Source organism: Engystomops pustulosus, chromosome 5, assembly GCF_040894005.1.
Source record: "Engystomops pustulosus chromosome 5, aEngPut4.maternal, whole genome shotgun sequence".
Lineage (NCBI taxonomy): Eukaryota > Metazoa > Chordata > Amphibia > Anura > Leptodactylidae > Engystomops > Engystomops pustulosus.
Window position 1 is genome coordinate 63,715,183 of NC_092415.1, and position 25,178 is coordinate 63,740,360.

Sequence of the window (25,178 nt, forward strand, 5' to 3'; positions counted from 1 at the left end):
GTATGTGTATACTGTGTGTATGTGTATAAACTTTATGTAGACACATGCATATAAATATTTATATGTATATGGTGTATGTGTGTATGTGTATACTGTGTGTATGTGTATAAACTTTATGTAGACACATGCATATAAATATTTATATGTATATGGTGTATGTGTGTATCTGCTGTATATACTGTATATATGTGTGTATATGCTGTATGTATATGCATTGTGTGTATACACTATATATACTGTATGTGTGTATATGCTGCATATAGATTCAGTATGTGTATATGGTGTTTTTATACTACATGTGTGTGTATACAGTGTATACACAGTGGGTGTATACCATATGTAAAAGAATGTGTTGTATGTATGCTATATGTATGTATACAAATAGTATGTATGAAACTTTGATGTATATATACTGTATGTATATACAGTTTGTGTTTGTATATACTGTATATGTTAGTGTGTGTGTGTATATATATATATATATATATATATATATATATATATATATATATATATATATATATGAACATAAACTTGTATGTATGTATCTGTGTACGAGTATATAAAAGTGAGTGTAGAATGTTATGTGTGTGGTGTATTTAAGTGTATAAATGTGTGTGATTGTATAAATGTGTGCATGCATGAATATTTTTTTAGCGGGAGGGGGGCCCCATGCAGAAATCTGCTATGGGGCCCTGCCTCTCCTAGTTACGCCACTGACTACAACTTACTGCCTAGGGTGCGCTTGCCAGCTTTACAAGATTTAAAGGGCTAACACGCCATTAATTGGCGCTGGCCTTACCCAGAATTCTATTTAACCCAGCCTCTCCCCACATACCCTGCCGGATATTTGTGCTTTATGCCTTTGCTGTTATCTTTGACCTGTTATCTTTGACCTCTGTATTGACCTCCCGTTGTGACTCTGGACCTGTTCCCGACTTCGGTCCTCCGCTGCCAGCCCTGACCTCCTGCTCCGTCTCTGACCCCCAACCATTGCCGCCTGTCTTTACCTCCAGCCTGTCCCCGACCACGAGATTGCCTGCTGACTCTGTACCTCATCCTTGGCTGCCATCGCAGACAAGTCGTATTTGTGGAACGACCTGGTGGCATCACGCCGCAGCAAGTCCAACTCACTTTGCGGCGGGCTCTGGTAAAAACCAGGTTCCACTTAGATTCCGTCCCAGGTGTCGGCTAGTGTCATTGCCCGCAGTGGTCCAGGTGGTTCACTAACCCTGAGCCCTGACACCTGTGCCAAAGCAGGCTTTAAATAAGGTTACGTACCAATATACTTGCTAGGGAAAAGTCCCTGAACCTGGTGACCATTTTCCTTTGCAGAGTTTAATACATTCCAAATATTCATCTCACAGATAAGGTAATAATTATATCAATGAAAAGTCATAACGAATGGTGAATCTTTTCATAGATACAGAAATATTATTCACCGCGCAGCGTTGCTTTGAAGAAGAAAAATGAAGGCAATTATTGTAATAATCTATTTAATGAATGTGTTGTTAGTCTAATGACAGGCACAGACAGAAATGCCAAAACAAGTGTGTGTATAAGCTGCCAGGGCAGCAGATGGCATTGAAAAATATTTTACAGATTTTGGCAATTTCTCCAATCCTATTTTTAAGCATATGGTAAAAAAAAAAAACTTGAGAAAAGATACTTCATTTGTTGTATGTAGAAGGCCATTTGTGTTACCTATATTTCTGATGATAATACTCATACATATTAAGGGGAACCCTACAATCTTCAGTACAGCAAAATATTATAAAGAATGATAAACCAAGCAGATGGCTATAAAAATGTGTAGGGAAAGATTCCTTGTAACTAGAAATGTAGCCTTTGGGAGTCCACTGTGCAGTCCTACTCATTGATTGATTCTCTTTCTGTAGGAATTCATTAAAGGGGTTTCCAATGGTTGGAAAATATGGTGGCTTTCTTGCAAATACAGTTCCACAACTCACCATGGTTTGTACTGGTATTGCAGCTCATCTGCATAGAGATGAATAATAATAATAATTCTTTATTTATATAGCACCTTTAGATTACACAGCACTGCACAAAGTATGGCAAATTGGTCGCTGTCCCCAATGGGGCTCACAATCTAAACAACCTACCAGTATGTTTTGGAGTGTGGGAGGAAACGCACACAAACACGGAGAGAACATACAAACTCTTTGCAGATGTTGACCTGGTTGGGATTAGTACCCAGGACCCCAGCACTGCAAGGCAGAAGTGCTACCCACTCAGCCACCGTGCCACCCTAATAGTGCACTCAGCCACCGTGCCACCCTAATAGTGCTCTGTGGCAATACCAAGGACCTGTGGAGCTGTTTTTTTCAGCCTCTGGACAATCACTTTAAGGGAACACACGTACATCCTTTCTACAGATTGGAATTTATCAAATGTGATGAGTTAACTACTTTTGTTCTGCTTAAACTTTCCATTTACCTATATACAGGCGGTCCCCTACTTAAGAACACCAGACTTACAGCCGAGCCCTAGTTACAAATGGAACTTTGGATTTACAGTACTTATACAATAAACAGCTATAACAGTTATCAGATTAATTAAGCTTTATTGTTAATGCTGCATCTGATGACAACCCATCCAACTGTCAAAGAGACCAAAAAAAATTTGTGTGGAGCTACAATTATAAAATATACAGTTCCGACTTACATACAAATTCAACTTAAGAACTGCCTGTACTGGTAAGACTTCCACTGCCAAAAGGGAAGTTTATAAGAGCATATGGAAAAAAAAATCACAGCATTTGTTGATAAATATATACATAAACACAGACAATGCACCTCATATAATAAAAGTTAAATAGGTAATCTTTATTCCCGACATCCGCGTGTGCGCAGGCCTCATACTCGATTGACGCATGGGCTGCACTAAACAGACCATAGGCTATGAGAGTGGTTCATTTTTGCATTCATTTCTAGGAATCCTAGACCAGCAGGCTGCAGAGATCTAGAAAAAAAAATAACCATAGTGATTGTATTATAGAAAATATTAACTAACAGGATGCCATCTGAACAGTATACAGTTCTTTGTGTGTCCGTCATAAAAAGATAAAGTATGACTACAAGGAGCAGGCAGCTGGACCTGCTGCTTATGCCATGAGTGATCTGGTAAGACAGGAAGATTTTATTTAAGCAGCTTACTGTTTATTAACAATACTCAATGTAACTATAGATAAGTCTGCAGCCAAGACTTCTGTATTTATAGCTAAACAGAGAGCAATCCAAGGTGAACCCTGCGAGTCAAAGAAGGCTGGTTGCTACCACAGAGCAAACTAGCAGCTTTTATATGAGCTGTTTTTACCCAGCATGAACCCACAGTCAGACAATGTGTACGGTATCATTGCCAATAATTGCACGGTATAGTACGCCAATGTTATTCTGCGCATCCAAGTGGGAGGATTCTACATCTCTATGAAAACTATATTTTCCTAGTCCCCTTAGATAGAGTATATTTTATATTACAATACTAATGAAAGTGTGCACTTTTGACATTGGTGTAGTACTCTGGTTAAAGTAACTATCCAATCTGCTGTAAATATTTTTCATTACCTTGAATTCTTAGTGAATCTAACTAGCATCAGCCCAGGAGCAGCTGCTGAGGACATGTCCTTGGTGATCCAACTGCATCATTAGCGTAAGGATTAAAATGGGAATATAATGGGGAACTGGAAGGTTTGACAGGGCGCGTCAGCTCGTCACACTAAAATGTGGGCTGAATGGTCAGAATTTAAGGAATGGGAACTAAATAACATCAGTTGGTCTATTGGTTATAAGAATCATTTGACATTAAAGGTGTTCATTGTTAAATATCCTCAGTCTATGCCAAGAAATACCATTCTTAAGCTTTACAGGGAGAAAGTCCGATCAATGTTGGTTAACTTTTTTCCAAGTTGTTATTCCTGTAATAGCATCTATCATCTTGATACTGTATTGTGCGCACAATTTGAATTGCAGGGACAGTACCCCTTGCCTGTGTTTGCTGCTCCCTTTCATTTGTATTTTATTCTGTTGAAAAATTCAATAAAATATTTATGATTAAAAAAAAGGGAATATCTTTAAAATGGCATAAGTGACAGATACAAAAAAGGTATGACGGAAGTATCCACCTTATACCAATGGTTACTGAATGTTGGTCTGAATGTTTGAAGAGTTATTTCTTATAAGTATTGGCATGTAACTTGCATGTGGACTGTTCTAGACACAGTAGTTTTCTTTCTGCAGGTCACTTAAGAAACCAGGGTTGATGCTTATGAAGGTACACACTAGATATATTTGTTTTAGTGTGTTTTGTCATAGGACATATGATTTTGTTTATAATTAATCTAGAGTACAATTTAAATGACTTGTTCCGGGAAAATAAAAAACCTTTTTTAATCTAACTTATCAGAGGGAAATGCTTATGTCTCTCATTAGCCATCATCATCCTGCTAAACTACTTAGATTTGTCTTCAGTGATGGCAGACTGACAGAAACTAGTGAGGAGAGACACCGCCATGCTGCGTCAGAGAACAGCAAGTATTTAGCAGATTTTCAAGCATTTTTTAAGGAATATTCCAGCAGGTTTAAGTTGCACAAATCATTGCATATGTCTGTAAAGCTCTGGTGAGAGGTATCTTACTTTTATCAGTATTTTTCAGTTTATCTCTACCCTTTCCCTTATCTGCACCGAAAACAGATCTAAGCAATTTCTTATATTCATTTGAACTGTCCCTTTTCAAAACTAAATATTAAGAATGACACTAATTTACCTCTGCTTTTTAAATTTTTGGAAATTTGGATAATGATGGAATAAATTCTCCCTACTGTTTTATATTCCTGAATAACCATAGGTTTTATCTTATTTTCAGACCCCATTGAAACGGAGAGGAAGTCGGGAGATGCACAAAGATAAAAAAACTTCCAGTCAGGTATCTGTTTCAGCATTAGTACTTTAATAACTATTTGCCTAATTTTAACTTTTCAACAAAGATTGTTGTGTAATATGGGTATGAACTTATAGTGTCCAGAAACTATGTCAGTGTATTTATACATTTCTATGAATAAAGAAAGAATAAAGGAACAGGACAACATAGAGTTTTATGAAAGACATGAGTAATTATTTCATGGATATGTGAAAGATCTTCTTGAAGAATACTGTGTGCATAACTCTTTTGTTAGTTTGGTGGCTTGCTCTGTTAAGTTGGGAATGTGAATGAGTATATGGCTATAGTGAAGGTTTGGAACTGGCAGCAGTTTACGGTTGGTGGTTGCAAAATATGTGTGTGCATGCAGTGGGGGGAACATATTGGCTACCTGGCTCCTTGAATTTTTTTTTTCCCCTGGTTTACAATAAATGTACATGCAGAGACTGTTATTCATTGTAGCAGCGAATTAATGTGGCTTTATATTTCCTACTGAACAGGAGGACAGCGCTGATTTAAAGTGCCAGCTACAATTTGCAAAGGAAGAGGCGGTGCTGATGAGAAAGAAAATGGCGAAACTTGGAAAAGAGAAAGATGAACTTGAACAAGAACTAGAGAAATACAAGTCCATTTATGGAGATGTTGAAAGTCCCCTGCCAACAGGTGAAACTGGAGGTCCACCCAGCACAAGAGAAGCTGAGCTAAAACTACGTTTAAAACTGGTGGAAGAGGAAGCAAACATCCTCGGCAGGAAAATAGTTGAGCTGGAGGTGGAAAATCGGGGCATTAAAGCAGAAATGGAAGACCTCAGGTGTCAGTATGAAAAAGAATTTCTAAGCAGGGAGTATGTTTCCAGCATTCCTACCTCACCATATGGTGATTCCATGGAATCCGCCACTGAGCTGCGACGCCACCTCCAATTTGTGGAGGAGGAAGCAGACCTCTTAAGGAGATCTATTTCAGAGATAGAGGATCACAATAAAGAACTTACAACGGAGCTAAATAGATTCAAGTTTGGACCAGTTCAGGACCTTGTCTGGATTGATGACAATTCCTCCAAATGCAATGGTTCTACACAGGAGGAGCTTAAGTCTGCAAGAATCCAGATAAGTGATCTAAGTGCTAAGGTTATGAAACTTCAATATGAAAATAGGGTTTTACTGTCAAATGTCCAACGTTATGATCTTGTTTCACACCTGGGAATGCGAACGGCAAGTCCACGGGATAGTGACGCAGAAAGTGATGCAGGGAAAAAAGAAAGTGGCAGTGAAGATGGATGCGCTGTTCAACCAAAGAGAGAAGGACCTATTGGTGGGGAGAGTGATTCCGAAGATGCCTATGAGAAAACTTCTGGCTTTGAAAGTGTAAAACTATCAGAAGTTGGAGACTTGTATAGCATGGATCTGGCTAAAAAGCGAGAGGATGCACAATATTTTTTGTGCATAAAACGTGAGGCTGATCGATTGGGAAAAACTGTGGACCGCCTTATTTCAGACACAGACAGCCTAATTTATGATGCCAATTTGCAGTTGGCAGGTGGATCAGTTGCGGAGGTGCTAAAAAGTTGTCCAGAAAAAGAAGATGCTGCTGGCTCAGATGTGTTAAATAGCATCAATAATAAAATGAAAGGTTTCCGGAAAGAATTGAATAGTTTTCTAGACATGATAGAGAACACAGGTGAAGGTGTCATTGACCGTGTAGAAGACCTCTCCCCAATGCCACACCTCACTGAATCATCAAGTTTCTTATCAAACTTGACCTCAGCATCTCGAGATTCTCCTATTGGAAATCTTGGAAAGGATCTAATAAATGACTTTCAGGTAAATTGATGTTGTATATTTTGGTGACCATTTTTGCTTTTTATCATTAATACATGTATTCATAAGTACCAGGATACTGTTTTTTCCCCAGAGAACTAGTTTTGGAAGATTAAAATATCAACTAGCACTATCAACTTTGCACCTTTTGAACATAGTTTTATAGTTTATATATGATATATATTATAGTTGATTTTATAAACTGTAGTTGAAATGATATATAGTTGACTTGAGTTACAGCTTGTATTACAACTTTGACTTAATTTGCTTATTGCTAATGGAAATGGTCAACAAGATGTTCATGATCATTAGACAAACTCACACAGTTATTATGTGGAAAATGAGATTGTAGCTTTTGGTTGCAAAGGTATGGTCTTTTAGATCTTTAAGAGGACATATAGGGACGGTAAATCACAATGTTCATACTGGAGGCAGAGATGGCTCTGTCTGTAGCTGCCCATGTAATGCTAAGGAATCATGGAAAAAATAAGAAAACAAGAAAGAGATATTAATATATACCGTAGTAAAAGAGGGATCAATATAGTGCAAAATATGCATTGTCTGGGGTCAAGCTCTTTTTGCACACGCTGGACCTCTATGGGGCCAGGGCATACCTGTGACCCATTATTAGAGTATTCGGAGATAAGGGACAGATGGAAGCAGGGTACCAATCTAGACAAGCTGGTGAGTTATTAAATCATGTAAATTTAGTCTGTGTTTTATGTAGAATTTATAAGAATATAAACTGGCAAATTATGTTCAAAGGTAAAGCTATAAGTTACAAATGTTTGTGATAACTTTGATTGCAACCTTGTAGTTAGTCCTGAATCTGTTTACTACCAGTTATAATGGTATGCGTTTGCTTTAAGCAAGTAAAGTTCCATAGTAATGCATGTAGAATATGCCCAGGCAGAAGTCGGAGTCATTTGGCTTTCAATTGGGGAAGAAACTTGGATTGCTGAAGCTTTCATTGCCTGCACGCTTGCTGTTGGTATGACACATGCATCTCTCATTGCATGCGCGTCTCATAACCAGTGTTTGCGTTCTTTTTTCCCCCTGTTTTTTCTCTTTTGCTTTGCAGATGTTTCAACCCATCATTTTGCTCATCCTCTTTTTGATTTTGTTTTCATCACTCTCTTACGCCACCATTTTTAAGTTAATTTTCCTGTTCACGCTCTTCTTTGTGTTGTAGTGTTTACTCCTTCCCCGTTTTGTTGTGTATATGTCTGTTTATTTTGTTTTTCTTTTATTCCTCCCCATTGGTCTTTTTTATTTTGTGTTTATATACTGCCCACGCACTTAGCAGCCCAAGCTGAGGGAACAATTGGAATGGCAACTCCATCATGAGAATGAAGAAGATGCCCACCGTCCCCATGTTAATCATGAGTCACATCGCAGAACAGATGGAGACAGTAAACACTGCAGGCCAGGAGACAAGGGCGGTTTCAGTCTAGAGGTCAGCAATATTATATAACCCATTCCACCTAGATCTAACCACATTCTCTCGTCTATAAGCTAATAACACATACGTGACAGATTTGCACCAGGCTTAGAGGCAAACTCCTGTAAAAAACTATTTGTATTGTAGGTTGTCAATTTAAATGGATTATTTTCTTAAAAGATATGTCATCAATATTGGCGAGGGTACAGTATCAAGCACCCTCACAAGCTGAATCTTTCCCCACAAAACAATACATCAATCTGCTCCGTTCTTCCTGCTCTATAACATGCTGTCTGCAGATTAGACGCCATGTTAAACATTTCGGATGTAATATACGGTACATGCTATTGTCTACAAAGCTTTACTCCATCTCTGAAATCTGCGGAGAGAATTGGAAGAAGGATAATGAATAGGAAGTCTATTCTTCTCCCGCAGTGTGTTGTGGTTCATTAGCAGCAGTGCAATTGATTTTACTGCATGATGATTTTCGTGAAGAGTTCACTGTTATTATTGTTGTTGCTTGAATAGAATAGGTCTTTTTAAAATTTTCCTAAACTTGACCAGAGGATGCTTATGATAACATTCAAAGAAATTAATAAATAACTTTATTAAAAAATAATATTCCTTACTAATTTCATGAACAAAATTTGGGTGTTGAGGATTTTATTTTAACCTACTTCATGCTATATTTTCACAATCCCATGTACAGATATCACTCATTCTTTTGTTATTATTTCCCCAAATCACTGTGCATATCTAGTATTTTTTTCTAAATTTTATATTGGCACCCTCCACCTGCCCTTATCTATCTTCTATGTACAGACTTGAGAGGGCTTTTAGAGACACTGCTCCACAGCAGGAGAAGAAAAGAGCAAATAAAATAAGTTAGAGAAGCTTTTTTTGTTTTTAAAGGACATCTACCTCCAGGATCAAGGATTGTGAAGCCTGTGGCATTGCATCGATCAATGACAAAGCCTGTGTAAATCTCAGTCCCTTTAACGTAAATAAGGCTGACCTGCAGTATCAAGAATCACTATGCAATATATGGTGCTGTGCTGAATTTGAAGCTCTTCAAACAGCTTTTTGGTTTGGGTGTCAGATGTTGCTGTAATTACACGTTTTTATTCCCTTTTGCTAAGGCTGCATTCACATGACTGTATAAAAATGGCCGTATGCTACACATACCGTACAGATTTTTTATAGGTTACATACGGCCACATTCATTTCAATGGACAATGCGTCCAACCATTTATATTGCAGTTGTTAACAACGTACCGTATACTGGCCGTTTAAAAATATAGAGCATGTACTATTTTCTCCTATATTTCAGTTCCATAGGCCCTTAGAAGTCTATGGGGGCGTATAAATCCAGGTTAAATACGTGCTGCATAGGGATAAAAAACGTCACGTGTATATGGTCCCATACGGCAACGAAATAGAGGAGTGGAGAAATCACACATTTGTGTGAATAAATCTAATTCTATATATCTAAAAATCTAATTTATATTCTGCCAAAATCCTGGTTCAGCCCATTCGTAATCTAGTATATTGTACACTCATCTTTCGATCTAGACAACTCTGTGCAGGAGAACTAAGAAAAAAAGTGAAATATGGACCAGCAGGCATGGATTCCAATTTTTATATATGTGAAAAATTCCTGCAGATATTTTTAGAAAATATTGATACCTGCTCAATCCTATATGATGTAAAATTCTATATAACTTCATAGTAGTTAAAGGTTGGCTACTGAAGGTTGGCTACTGAAGGATCACACCTTTTGAAATACCTGCGGTCCCCTACTTAAGAACACCCGAGTTACCTACAACCCCCTAGGTAGAAACGGGCCTCTGGATTTTCGTAATTTACTGTACTTTAGCCTTACGCTACAATAAACAGCTATAACAGTTATCACAGGTGTCTGTAATGAAGCTTTATTATTAATCCTGATTCTTACGACAATCCAATATTTTTAAAATCCAATTGTCACATAAATTTTTGGCTGGGATTACAATTATAAAATATGAATTCAAATTCAACTTAAGATCGAACCTATCTCATACTGCCTGTATTGAGGTTACTCTGGTATGATGATTGAATAGGGTTACTAGCAGGATGTTACCTTTCCCTATTATGGTGTTATTGTGCTCGTACAGTGTTGTGTTATCTATAAATGACACTGCTGTCTTTGTTCTTTAATAATCAGCTCAGCAATCACATGTCGCCTGAAAAGAATTCAGCTTTACGTGAACTACAGGCCATTCTGGAACAAGAAAGGAGGCTACACCAAGAGGAGCATGACAAGGTGACAGACAGACTCATTCAGGTATTGTGTTCCCTAATCCACCATCAACCTACCAAAGAAATAGAACACTGGAAAACAGGAAAAAGTCTAGAAACTGGCTTTACCTTTGTAATCTGTATGTCTGCTGTACAATACTATAAGATGTACATGTACAGATTACTTACTTGTAGTTCTGGCCTTTTCCCTTCCACTTTCACCTTGACGGCAGGAAGGATATAAAAACCTTATTATTTATAAGTATTTTCATCCACATTTACAGTTAACTGAACCTTTTAGTACATGATGCATTTAAAGAGACACTCCAGTAATTTTTCCCCTCTTCCATTAAATCTCTAAATAAATAAAATTTAGTAATTAAACTATAGCCCCACCGGTTTCCGGCACAGGTTATAGTACATACGGTGTTCATATGTTTTCTGGTAGATGAGGAATGTAAAAAGCCCCATTTACAAGATTTTTCATGTTACATTCTCTCTGTTGTGACCTGCTCAAAATTACATGGATTTGTGTATCTGATCACAATTAAGTACTGGTAGCTGCACATTTATCTAGACAATGATGTTTTAGGAATCATCTTCCATTTTCCTGTCTGCTACTATTTGTATGGTAAATATAAATCAAAGGAGTACAGTATGCTGTAAGTCACTGACTAGCCTCTTCGCACAAGCTGGTGATTGATTTGGTTGATGCTGAGCTCATGTATTAGACATATCCATACATGTAATGAAATATTAATTTTCTTCTGTAAAGAGATTTTAACTGAACCTTCTTTACGCTACTTAAGGCAATTTTATATATTTAGCAGGTAAATGACAGCAAATTTTGTAAAGTATTTCTAATATTTTAACAAACTTTGCATACATTAATTCTGTAGTACAGTGTGTACATGTGCTGTACATCCATGTCCGTTTTCTTCCCAGCTCAAAACAGATCTCAATGATAAGAGATTCAAGTTCATGATTTTATGAAGTCAAGTTATGAACAAAGGGACATACTAACAACCAATGGCAACTGTAAAGGCATATCTAGTATACATGAATTTCATCATGGCAACTCCATAATGTGGCTCCTTAAAGGAAATCCCTCCCAATGCCGTCAATATCACCACCCCCTTGTTCATATTGGATGAAATTGTAGGCATCATAATATTTACTACAACATCTCCATACCCTTTTATGTATGCCTTCTATATTTTACCTTAACATTTTGACCAGATAATAAGTGTGAACACAATTATAATAAGGACACAAGGAGGCAGAGCAGTGGTTTGAAGAGACACAGAGCTGCCAGTCAGAATAATGCGGCATGGTTCACTGCTACACTGAGAGAGAGAAGAGTCACAGATACCAGACATGAGTCAGAAAAGCTAATTTGCATATCAGAAAAGATACAGTGCCCCACTGGAAGCTAATTTTAGGTGATATGGGGAGGACTTGTAACCCTTTATCAGCAGACATTGTTACTCAGGGTGGTCAAAATCTAGTGACTCTTTAGAGAGTTGTCCAGTTGCAGCTGTGGTCCGAACGGTACTGCTGGCCTCTGTTAAATAAGCAGTGCTAACCTGACCACAGCCATGCCTGCCCCAGCATTAGTTTCAGTGTTCAGCAGGCACGGCTGTGATCGGGAGCCAATATTTGTATAATGTCTTTCAGCTAGAGGAAGAACACCTTAAGAACATCCGGAGGAAAGATCTAGAGGTCCAGAGCCTCACACTGCAGAATAAACTGGAGGAGAAAACATGGAGTCAGGAAAAGAGTCTCCTCCAGCAAGAACTAAGAAACTTCAAGCAAAATGTATTTGTTCTCTATGTGAAGCTAAAGTGGCTGCTGGCACATTGGCGACAATGCAAAAGGGTGGAAGAAGAGGAAGTGGGCGATGAGTTACTGCAGGTAGATTTACTGCATATTCAGCCAGGATGATTGATTGGTGCCATCTGTATGGTGTCAGATTATTTTAGGGAGCAGAATCTCTGTAATGGAGCATCTACTGGTAGATACCTTGAATTCAACAGTGACCAGAAATGGATGTTGCTAGGAATGTACATGATCTTTAGTTACTTTTTGGCTTCATATACATATTGTGGGATATTTATCAAAATGTCTGACAAATATCTGTACTTGCACCAAAAATTTAAATTTCTGAACTGCACTCCAACTGTTTGTACCTCATGGCTCCAAGGATGTATTTTTTCCAAGTCAAGAGCTTAAATATTCTGACATAAGATAAGGCATTGTTAGTCAACTTTTCTGGCTAACTTAGCAGATTTTAAAGTGGTTCTCTAGCTTAAAATAAAATTGTACCTGATCCCACTGTAGAACTAACCATGTTTAAAGGGAACCTGTCAGCAGAAATTGACCTACTAAACTACTGTAATGTAGCCACTGTATTCCAGATCATGTTTCTTTCATGACTCGCATGTGGTGGCATCATTCAGAAAATTTACTTTAGCAAATTGATTGGAGGCACATTTTAACACTGAAGTCAAGCTCTCTCTTCCTCAGAAAGCTTCCTTCACTGTTATTGATGGTTCTGCATACACACATCACTAACCAGATCTAAGTCTGATGCATAATGTCAATCACAGAGGAGGAGGCGTTCAGAGCTCCCCACTTTTACATCAGTGTTAAACTCTCCTCCTCCTTGACTTTATACAACCAATTTACAGCTCACTTCAAAGTTGATTTTCTGGATGATGTCACCACACTGGACCATGAAAGAAACAAAAACTAGATGTTGCTGGAGAATATCCTGGTAGTGGTTTATTAGGCCAGTTGCTGATGACAGGTTCCCTTTAACTCACCCAGAACTGTTGATTTGCTGCAAGGTGTGAACAACTACATCTACCCATGTTAAGTTTCTCATAGTCAATGCTAAGCACTGTGTTGCATGGTACTGTAGGTAGCTAGATATGGTTCCATGTAGTCAGAGGAGTCTGACCTTCAAGGCATGAGAATGTTTTGTGTGTGTGGCAGCTTTGGATGGCTATTCTTGCCTAAAGCACCACATTCTGTTTTGCAGAGAATAATTACAGCACTAATATGCAAACTACTGACTCTTTGCAGATTGACCAGCTAAACACCCTTCCTGAATTTACTGCACACTTTGACTTCAGAGAAAGTGATCCTGATTTGGAAGAAATGGATGAGGATGATGATGGAGTGTTTGCCTTAACAGATTATCCCCAACATTCCACAGCAGAGCACAGCCGAGACCTCAGCCCTCAGCTACAGACAGCTGAGATACTCCAGCATCAGAAGCAGGTACCACAGCGCTCCATGCCTCCAAGCCCATACAAATCACACTGCATTGTCAGAAAGGAGTACACTAAGCAAGCCAGGCATATGTACGCTCAGCAGTTTTCAACTTGGAATCCCTTTTGTTTTTGTTCTATTAAAACCTTGAACTTAAAGGGGTATTCTCATCTGGGCATTCACATTCAGTTTCACTAATCTTCCATATATAAACATTTCTTCAATTGGATGTTATTAAAAAAAATGTTCCTGTGTGAAGATAATTTCCTAAAAACATAGCCATGTTGTCCCTTAGAAACGAGATGGCTTCCTCGGTTACGACCACGTCACACTCTGGCAGCGGTGGCCAGACATGCGCTATAGAGTCCTGCCGTACCACCAGGATTCAGCAATCATTACTACAGTACTGGTGTAGGACCTGCAGTACCTCCCGGACATTTCATATACAAAAACTTTTTGTTTATCTGTGCAATCTCTCAGGCAGAGGTGGCCGTATCCGGGGAAGCCATCTAGTTTCTAAGGGATAAAATGGCTACATTTATGAGAAATTATCTTCACACAGGAACATTTTTTTTAATAACATCTAATTGAAGAAATGTTTATATATGGAAGATTTATCAAACTGAAATGTAAATGCCCAGACGAGAATACCCCTTTAAATTAAAAGACAATATTATAAGTGTTTATGGAAATTGGCGTAAATATGTCACAGGTGTTTGCAACTTACCTCAGATATTTATCAGATTATCTGATTAATATAGAAGTTATACACTAGTTCAATATTTTATATAGTAGAATGATTCAATAGAAAACATAGACCATAGTTTTCATAAAGGAAATCTAGCACATGGATGCAGTGATTCTAAACTAAGCACACTTACATGCTGGCATGTGCTTCCTGAAACAGGATATGTTATTATTTTTGCTTACAATAAATCTAAGCATCTTTTAAAATTATGCAAATGAGAGCCCTTCTGGTCCATCGTCTACTAATTATCTACTGAAAGGTTTTTTTTTTCCTCAAAAACTAAACTGTTAAAAGCAAAAAGAAGAATGGATCCTGTCTCAGGATGACACACGCCAGTATGTGGTAGATTTACTTTAAATACTGGGACATTTGAGAGGCATATGCCATTGTATACCTCTATGGTGGCATATCTTAGGGCTTTATATGTGTTAGCAGATCATCCTGTGGCTCTACCATGATGTAAACAGAGCTGAAGTCATGCTGAATCACATCTTACCACAAAGTCATTGAGTTCAGGTGATTCACAAGGAACCGCTGATTCACATTATTCTGTTGACAAAAAAAAAATACCACTTCCAATTTTAAGTCAGCAGATCATTTAGTAGGTTTTGTTACAAGACTCCACTGCTTTTGAACAATGGTTGTACCATTTTAAGTCTCTGACTAATTTGGGGCTTTGAACCGAATTGTTCTTTTTCCTGGATATGCAGCTTTGTCATCTTAATAGGTCGTGTTTGGCTTCCAGATGGGGCAAGTCTTAAGATTAAGGGGAGTCATTGGGTGGGCTGTATTCATGTTTCGGTCTTTAGACCAGTGCAGAGTAGAACTAGTCAGTTCTCTGCTGCCCCAGATTACGCCCTGTGTCTGATGTTGGATGGTTAATCTTGTGCAGACTGGTGAGTGGTACTGTGCACCTCCTATTAGTTGGTCTATCCTCCTCACCACAATATTGAAATTTCTAGTGCGCGGACTGAATTTTCTGGTGTACAGGCTATTTTCTGTGTGGTCATGCCCCTTGTCCATTTTTCGGACAATTCGTAAAACTATGACCTAGAGCCCTCAATAAATGGCGCACAGCATTTGGTGCAAATCTCCCTTTTGTGTTTTACGGAAATTAGTTTTTAGTGTTTGTGTCTTAAGGTTGTAATACATATGTTGTATTGTGGATTGAATTTATTCACATGACATATCCTATATATACTGCAACGTAGCCACATCTAGTTTCGCCATCTCATGCATGCACACTATTGCTAGTGAACCTTTCAGTATGTTTTCAGAATGTGTTGTGAATTTGGGGTACCCTAATTGGACAATAACACAGAAGGTAAATGCAAACTCTACTCAGATGTGGTTCTTGTTTACATATGAACCAAGGTCCCATTGCTTCCCCAAGTGCTAAAATCTACATCACTGTGTGCTTGTTCATATCTTTAAAAACAACTGTAAAATGAAAACGTCTTCCAAAACCTGTTAGAATTTTTTTTTCTGGAGCACCAGTAATTTTCTAGCGTCTAGCAGCTATTGCTAGGCAAATCAATAACGTGTACTTATGTGGTGTCAGATAAGGTACAAAGCATTGGCGTGACAAACGTGTTCCCCCGTGATGTTAAGTCAGCAGATAGAAATGCTGATCCCTCTACATCTATTAAGGGCTTATCTGGTGTATCCCGTGCATGGTGTCCCTACCATTACCTTTTTTTAGTGGGGTATATAGTGTATAATATTCAGCTATCAGAACATATGACTGTATTCTTCCACACAATGTTTACTATGCATGGTCTTTATCATTTTAGTTTGACTGAAACAATTTATTATATATCATGTGTATTGGCCTACCTGACATTTTCTGTAAAGTAAAAATTACCCTTTTGACGGTTAACCCTATTAGTATCAAGAAGGTCTGTGTATGACATGTTGATAATTTGGTTGGATGGTGACTGGCAATATTTCTTTGGGAACCATTAAAGTTTACATCTTTCAACCCCAATATCAGCACAGTCGTCATGGCTCTTCACCCTCCCGAGATGAAAGGCCAGAACTTCAACCCTTGGGGATAAAGACAAATCCATTATTAATGTAATAGCTGAGATGTGCTGAAGTAAGGAGATTGCAGTCTGCAGATCATTTATATTGGTTACATTTTATCACGGAGTATATTATATTTGGAGCATGTTGTTATAAATCTCTTGCTTTTGCAGGTTGTTGCAATTTGAAATGATTTATTTTTGCACAAAATTTTCCTTTAGGCAAGTGAAAATCGTCGCCTCCTTGCCGTATTTAAGGCTTTGTTGGATGATTTCCGCTCTGAACTGCGGAATGAAGCAACAGACAGACATGATCTTCAACAACGATATGCTGAGGGCAAAGCTACTTGGGAAGTGGAGAAAACAGAACTTAGGTGTCGTCTTGAGCAGGTATGGAAACTTCCTTGCAGGGATGAAGCTGCTAAATGCAATTACATCAGTAATTAAGTGGTTAACCAGTTTTGTTATGGCACCCAGGAAACCAAGCTATAAACTCTGCAAAGCCAAGCCTTACAATGGAAGGTGCTTATCTTACTTTTGGTGGAAAAATACTTATGTATTTATGGATGTATCATGTATTGCCAAATTTCCTTAGTTAACCAAACAGTTTTATAGACTTGTTTTATCCAGGGAGGAGGTGATAACTTTTGACATCATCTACTGTCAAAGTTTATTAGTTATTTTATTATTGAGTGAAAATTGAAGATATTTATTTTTAACAAAAACATGTTTAAATTTGGTCTAAAAATTTTGATAAATTCACACCTGTTCAGACAGCGCTTTTCAGTCCCACTTCTTGTTCCTGTACAGTGATTGGCTGAGCAGGTATTCTCAGCCATTTTCTGCTGGGTCATGATGAGAGCAGGAAGTGGAACACAGAGGGGCTGGAACACTGTCAGAACAGCAGCGGCTGAGATCGGCAAGGTGAATAGAATCTCTTGTCTCATTTTGAATCAACAGCCACCAATACATTGACAACTAGAAAATCCTTTCATTGTGCATGGGGAATCACAAGTATTTAGTTAATTACTATTGTGTGTGTATGCCTAACATTGAGAGGTTATCTACCTTATTAAAAGTGCTGACTTGTCCTTAAAAGAAACCCGTCACCAGAATTTACACCACCAAACTACCAGCCATAGACGGACTAAGACTGCCACAAGCCCTGGGCTGTATGAATATTATAGCCCCTTCAAGTCTGGAAGTCAATTCCTACACATGGTACTAGAATCAAGCCTCTTGGAGAATGGAGGATGCATCCCTCAGGCTAAAAGTAATTCTTCCCAGGCCCCCTTCAGCTCTTTTAAGCTTATTGGCATATAACTTTGCAGGTAAACTGGCCAGAGTTAACATAATGAAGTATTCTAGAAACAATATTTCATACCCTTCCTAAAGGGGCTGGTAATTTAGTTGGGTAGAAGATGGTAACTGTGTTCTTTTAAGATACGCCATCAATTATAGATGTGAAGGTGACCAATAGTAGAGATCCCCAAATGTCACTTAGGAACTGTTTTAGTTTCTCCCACAGTGGAGCAGAAAACAGAAGCCTTGCTGCATATGGGAACAAACCCGTAAAAAGAATCATGTGTCTACTAGACTTTATTTGCTGTACACTATCCTGAAGATTACCCAAATAAAAATACAATATGTTTGAATTTGAAAAAAACCAAACAGTTCTTATATAAAAATGAGGATGTGACAGCCTGCTCAGATGTGCCTAGAGGGAAAAGATTAGTGAGACAGAGCAAGATTAAGTGGAGATTACAATTGAGCTTAACCTCATTTCTCTGATTCAAACCAAAATGCACTATGCTAAAAAATAAATCCTTTCAAAAGCTTCTACACGGTTCCATCTAATCTCCAGCCTGTAATTATGAGAATTCTAAGGTGATAGCTCCTTCTATCTGGAGGTCTTGTATCTTAAATTTCCTCTCTTTTCACAATACTGCTGGACTTCAGTGTACTGTACTTTAATATACTCTGGATAAAAGGGGTTTTGCAATCTCATAAAGTGATAACAAATCACTAGGACAGTGGTGGCAAACCTATGGCACAGGTGCCAGAGCTGGTACTCAGAGACATTTCTGCGGGCACTAGGCCATCACCCCAGGACAGAGTTCACCAAACACTCAATCTTCCTACAGTCCCAGGTAACTTAAGAGAAGCTCTCAGCGCTATTTTAAATCGAAACGTTATTGGCTGTTTGGAATTGCGGGAAAAGTGAGAAGGCTTTGACAGAACTGCATTATCTTTGGAGGTCATCCTGCTGGACCTGCCATTCTTTTTCTACAGAGAGACCCTGGAGAGAAGCTACAATGATTGTTGATACGATTGAAAGATGTTTCAGAACAAGTAGCAATAAGTTACTGCTTAAAATTCCTCATTGGCACTTCACGGTAAATAAGTGAATCTTGTTTGTATTTTGGGCACTTGGTCTCTAAAAGGTCCCTCCCCTCTAATACTATATTCGATCTAATAATGTTTGTCCAAAAATTCTAAATTTATAATTGCATACCAGCGATATTTACACACATACTCCTCAGGTTGACATTACGAGTTAATTCATAATATTATATAGGTGTCCACCCCTTAATCCTATTCATCCAATCTCACTACAGATGAGTGAATCGCAACAGGTAGTTCCGCCCACCTTCTCATTCATAAATCTCGTAAAATCACAGTATTGGTGGGAAGCTCAATGGCCCCATCAGTGTTCTAGTATCTGTCACACCTTCCCTTACGTGGAATCTATTTGACCAATAGGCATACAGAGGGATACGTCTGTACAATACGTTGCAAGGACACATCAGAATCCTCCTGGCGTGTCAATTTATGGCAAAAAAACCACGTATGAACCCAGCCTAAGTCTGGTAAGAGCAGGTATGGATTTGCAACTTTAACATCTGGAGTTAAGTGCCAAAAAAAGTTGCAAAGTGCACATGTATCACAAAAAGTAGCAAAAGAAAAAAGCAAGTGTGGGCATGCTTTGTAAACTGAGTAGGGGATTTATGCAAGTAGGAGGAGCTGAGCATATGTTCACTATTTTCAGTAGTGGATCCTGTGTTATCTGCTTTAACCCTTGTTAAATGGAGGTATTACCTTTCATTTCAGTTTTGATGATAATAACATGACTACTAAGGATCTGTGAGCCCTACTGAATAGGGTCTGTCTAACTATTATGAGGCTGAGTAACCAGAGTGAAAACTGCAGTTGTTACTGATTTTATGGAATATAGATAATGATGTGAAAGAAAATCACAAGAAAGTTTACAATATGTGTTTAAAAGTTATTTAATGCATCTTAATAACTAACCAATTTTCTGCTGTAAGAAACTTATGGCATTTGTGTTCCATTTTAGCGATATCTGGGACAAATATTTAAAACATTTCATTTAGTGCTTGATGAGAGGGAAGAAGAAGCTCCTGTAGCAGGGAGCAGCTTATCATGAATGCTATTGGATTACCCTATTGCATTTCGATTTTCTTGTAAATTGATAAACTGTGTTGTCATTAATACTAGCTTGGCCTAACTGCTGACTGTGAGTAAACAACAATCTCTAGAAGTGTTAATCTGCTATTATCGCCCGAGGTTGCCGGTAATATTGATCTACAATCTAGGATTTTCTTTGCACAAATGATAGTCTTTCCTTTGGTAACATGGATTTTGTTGTGAGAAGTGTATTTGTTACTTTGGAGCATTGTGGGGATGTATTTCTCAGTTTTATATAAGGTAACGGTTCCCAAAGCAGGTGGTTTAGTAATCTGGACTCTGCACTAAGAATTTTACCATTTCTTCTGGCATGTGCTCCATTCTGACAGGTTGAAGTATGTCTGTGTGGAGGAAAGATTAGAGGGATGACTACAATATCTGGAACAAGATCATTCAGTGTCGAAAGGAGACGCTGGCCACTAATGAGATGTTTGGGTTACATAAGCTTGGGTGTTTCCCGAGGCAGACACTGCGTCAGCCCATATAATATTCCTAATTTTTACAATATTCAGAACTTAGCATGACCAAACTCTTCTTTCTGTTAGAGGATGTGCCTTATATTACTTTAAATTTAAAGGGACACTGTCTCCAGATTTTAACCCATAAAACTAGAATTCTCTCCTTTATGTGAGATCTTACTCGTTTACCTATAAAAAAAAATAAATCTTTAAAGACCAATGCAAATGAGCAAAGCCTTTTAGAGGCTGGGGGGGGGGTCACTTCAGACACACCTATCTTAAGTTCTATAGCACCTAGAAACATGCTTTTATGGTGTCTAATAAAGATATTACCGGTAATCTTTTACCGGTAATCTCTGGTTCTCAGAGATCTCTCAGAACCAGAGATATAAAACAAACCTGGGAAATGGATCTTAAAGGGGTATTCCCATCTGGGCATTTAAATTTAATTCATTTGCCATAAGTAAACATTTCTTCAATTGGATGTTATTCAAAATAATGCTCCTGTGTGAAGATAATTTCTCATAAATGTCGCCATGTTGTCCCTTAGAAACAAGATAGCTTCCTCGGATACGACCACCTCACATTTTGGCAGCAGTGGCCAGAGATGCGCTATTGAGTCCTGTCTGACCACTTGAATTCAGCGATCATTACCACAGGATGGCTGTGTGACACGGAATGCAGTCTATAGGCCATTTGAGATCCTTTCTAATACTGTGTGGATGGGAGTATTGTGAATATTTTTACTTCATTAAGAAATTCTGCTGTAAAAAATCAGGCTCCAGAGCTCCCTCTTGTAGAGATCTTTGTTCCCCTTGTATAGTGTATGTTTACGGGGCAGACTATGAGCTTACATCTTTTATTTATTTTTGTTTACACAGCTGCAAGCAGTGAGGATTAACCCCTTCACTGTCAGATTGATGTTCAAAAGTACTGTTCGTAGCATACTAGGTGGTGAGAAAGTCCTGTCTTCAGATTGGTAGATAGACCTGCCTTGACAACCAATAAATAACACCGTTACTATAGGGTACTTTACAGCCAATTTCTTTACAAACTAAGCAGAATTTCCTAATTGTTAGAAAAATTGTCTAACACAACACTCATCCTCACACTATATGAAAAATTATCTCAAATGGCAGTTACTGTTTAATTTGACACAAGCTTATTTTTAGGTACTAAAACAACTGAAAATAGGTGCATCCTCCCTTTCCAGCCTAGGCAATACATTTTCAGGGAGGTGATTTTTAGTAGGAGATTTTACGATTTTACATAAAAGATGGAATGTTAGAAAGCATATTTTATACTCTACCTGACGGTGCTGGTAGTTTAGAGAGGGAAAGCTGATGACAGCGTCCCTTTTAAAACAGATTAATTCCGGAGAGAATTTGGGCTGTCAGAATTTAGATGACCTAGAGTAATGTTAGAATGGGTCATCAATAACGTATAAGGGGGAGGGGGGGGGGGCCTGACTACTGGTGCCGGTCACTACACTGGAAATAAAGCTTCTGCTCCGAGGTTACAGGGGGGAACTTGAATTACAAAAACAGGGCATCATATTTCCCTGTTTCAAAGGCCTATCGGTTCTGCATACATGCTGCTGTTCCAGTAAAATTAGTTACCACTGTACTCAGCTATTATATCTTACAGACTGAAATGTGGGACCCCCAGTAATCTGTTACTTATAAATATCAATCTTGGTAGAACCTCTTTATCAGGTCTTTCTTAAAAAATGTTTATGGTGCAGATTCGTACTGAACTAAATATCTATTGAAAAAAGCAGCATTCCCTTCATAAATTATTAAATTATGGGGTTCTACATTGAAAGTTATTGTATAGAATTGAAGGTTGCAGTGACCTTGCTGGAGAAATATGAACTATTAAAGGAAACCTACCACTTGGAAATGGTCGTTCTGACCCACACTAACCTGCACATAAGTGGAGCTGAGCTGATGCAGGCACATATAATCGATCCATTTCGTTATAAATATAGATTCTTATCTTTGCTAATAACCCACTTGGCGCTTCCCTGTACGTCACAGCACTTGCGCATTAGCATAATAGGGGAGGCATGTAGAGTGCCGTCTCCGCCTCCTCCCACCCTCCCTTCCTTGCTCCTGAGAGCCGGTGACGTCACTGAGCCCTCCGGAGCATTAGGGAATGCGCATCGCCAGCTCACATGGCTGCTGCGCGTACTATCGATGAAGTGTCGAGCTCCACTTGTGTGCAGGTTGGTGTGGGTCAGAACAACCATTTCCAAGTGGTAGGTTTCCTTTAATGCAAAATACAGCAGAAGAGAAACCTCTGAGACTGAAACTATGTGCATTCTATGAGAAAGCAATATAAATCTATAATGTGTGTAAAGAGCATAATTTAAGTTCAAAATCTACAGTACTTCCTATCGAGCCAAAAATTCTAAATTTGTTCATATCATTTAAACAGTTTGAAACAAGAAAGCCAAGAGCAGCAGGAGATTTGAGCCCCGCTGAGAAGAAGGTAGCCTTCAACCATGAGCGCAATGAGTACAAGAAGCTGCTTGCTGAAAGCCACCGGCTGGTGATGGACCTCCGCAGACAAGTAGAGCAAAGTGATAAAAACTGGAGTCGGGAGAGAGCAGAAATTCTGGATCGAGTTGACAGAGAGAGGCTTGAATGGGAGCAGCAACGAAAAGAACTCCTTAGAATAATAGAACAGGTAAAGTGCTTTAAATAAAACTTAGAGTGAACCTGTCACCAAGAATCATTTCAGTATTTTTAAACCTTTATTTCACATTACCTGGTTCCCTGCCAGCAGCATGTGGTGAGTCGCGGGTGGGAAGGGGACAGCTGCAGCAGCCATTGTGCCTGTGTCTCAGTCTCCTCATGCATTCTTCATCTACTCCACACCCTCCCACTACCTCTCCTGCCTGCTCAATGCACAGGACAGGAAGTGGGGAGGGAGCTGGATGAGTGTGGAGGAGAGGAGACGAGGGAAGTGGCTTACCCTCTGACACCCCATCTATGCCAGATCAGTTAGTGGTCATACAACCTGTTTTTCCAGTCACTTCTTCTTCCTTATTGGGTCCCCCGACTGTTGAAGAGCCAAAAGGAGTGATGCTGGAAGAGGAAGCTAGAGCAGGGTAAGTATATTTAATTCTCTCTTCATTAGAGGAAATCAACAATTTGAAAAAAACAAAAAACAGGTTGTAGTCTGTGCATGTATTTGACTGATGATTTGTACAGAGTGAAATCTAATAGCACAATTCCAATGAAAATTTATTTTGCTTTTTACATTTTGTATGAAACATAAATTATTTTTGTGGGATTTGGAGATTTATATATAGTCAAAACTTTTTAAAAATATTTCAAGCGAATATAAGAAAAAATACGTCTTTCTTTCTATACTTCTGAGCCCCCCTCTTCCTAAATTGACATCCACTGTGCAATCTTTGCAGACGTTGTCTATAGCAGTGATTTTCAACCTGTGTGCCGCGGCACACTAGTGTGCCGCGACACAAGGTTGAGTGTGCCGCGGGGAAAGTTCCCCGAACTACGCTGCCCCTGTGTAGAACTGCCCCGTATTTCTGCGCCCATACTTACCTCCAAGCCCCGCGTCGGCGATCCGCCCATCTTCTGTAGCTCCTGCACCGCGCGGCCCATGTCACGTGACTGACGCGACCTGACGTCAGGTCGCGTAAGTCACGTGACCAGAGGCGCGCGGTGCAGGAGTTACAGAAGGTGGGCAGATCGCCATTAGGAGTGAAGGTACGTGGAAGAAGACATCAAGGGTAAGTATATAGGGTTATTATTTGTATAGGGAAGGCAGCTAGGGTCTTTTTTTATTTGTAAAGGTAGGCTGGGGCTTTTTATTTGTTAAGGGAGGCCTCTGGGGCCTTTTAATTAGTAAAGGGAGGCCTTTAGGGCCTTTTAATTAGTAAAGGGAGGCCTTTAGGGCCTTTTATTTAGTAAAGGGGGGGCTCTAGGGCCTTTTAACTAGTAAAGAGAGGCCGCTACGGGCTCTTAATTAGTAAAGGGAGGCAGCTAGGGCCTTTTTATTAGTAAAGGGAGGCAGCTAGGGCCTTTTTATTAGTAAAGGGAGGCCGCTAGGGGCTTTTTATTAGTAAAGGGAGGCCGCTAGGGGCTTTTTATTAGTAAAGGGAGGCCGCTAGGGCCTTTTTATTAGTAAAGGGAGGCAGCTAGGGCCTTTTTATTAGTAAAGGGAGGCAGCTAGGGCCTTTTTATTAGTAAAGGGAGGCCGCTAGGGGCTTTTTATTAGTAAAGGGAGGCCGCTAGGGGCTTTTTATTAGTAAAGGGAGGCCGCTAGGGGCTTTTTATTAGTAAAGGGAGGCCGCTAGGGCCTTTTTATTAGTAAAGGGAGGCCGCTAGGGCCTTTTTATTAGAAAAGGGAGGCCGCTAGGGGCTTTTTATTAGTAAAGGGAGGCCGCTAGGGGCTTTTTATTAGTAAAGGGAGGCCGCTAGGGGCTTTTTATTAGTAAAGGGAGGCCGCTAGGGGCTTTTTATTAGTAAAGGGAGGCCGCTAGGGTCTCTTAATTAGTAAAGGGAGGCCGCTAGGGTCTCTTAATTAGTAAAGGGAGGCCGCTAGGGTCTCTTAATTAGTAAAGGGAGGCCGCTAGGGTCTCTTAATTAGTAAAGGGAGGCCGCTAGGGTCTCTTAATTAGTAAAGGGAGGCCGCTAGGGTCTCTTAATTAGTAAAGGGAGGCCGCTAGGGTCTCTTAA

The 25,178-nt window shown here is 39.1% G+C and overlaps 1 protein-coding gene across 8 annotated transcripts in view; it reads left to right on the plus strand.

Annotated features, from left to right (window-relative positions):
- Positions 1-25,178, plus strand: part of MTCL1 (microtubule crosslinking factor 1) — a 102,035-nt gene that overhangs the window by 59,627 nt on the left and 17,230 nt on the right. For 4 of the 8 annotated variants that reach the window (XM_072152211.1, XM_072152214.1, XM_072152218.1 and 1 more), the window contains 8 exons: positions 4,883-4,942; positions 5,437-6,756; positions 8,057-8,209; positions 10,398-10,517; positions 12,149-12,385; positions 13,559-13,756; positions 16,742-16,909; positions 22,906-23,157. In XM_072152211.1, the coding sequence (XP_072008312.1) occupies positions 4,883-4,942; positions 5,437-6,756; positions 8,057-8,209; positions 10,398-10,517; positions 12,149-12,385; positions 13,559-13,756; positions 16,742-16,909; positions 22,906-23,157 (2,508 nt within the window). The remainder of the gene's footprint in view (positions 1-4,882; positions 4,943-5,436; positions 6,757-8,056; positions 8,210-10,397; positions 10,518-12,148; positions 12,386-13,558; positions 13,757-16,741; positions 16,910-22,905; positions 23,158-25,178) is intronic. The other 4 variants (XM_072152213.1, XM_072152212.1, XM_072152216.1 and 1 more) reach the window with 4 other exon arrangements.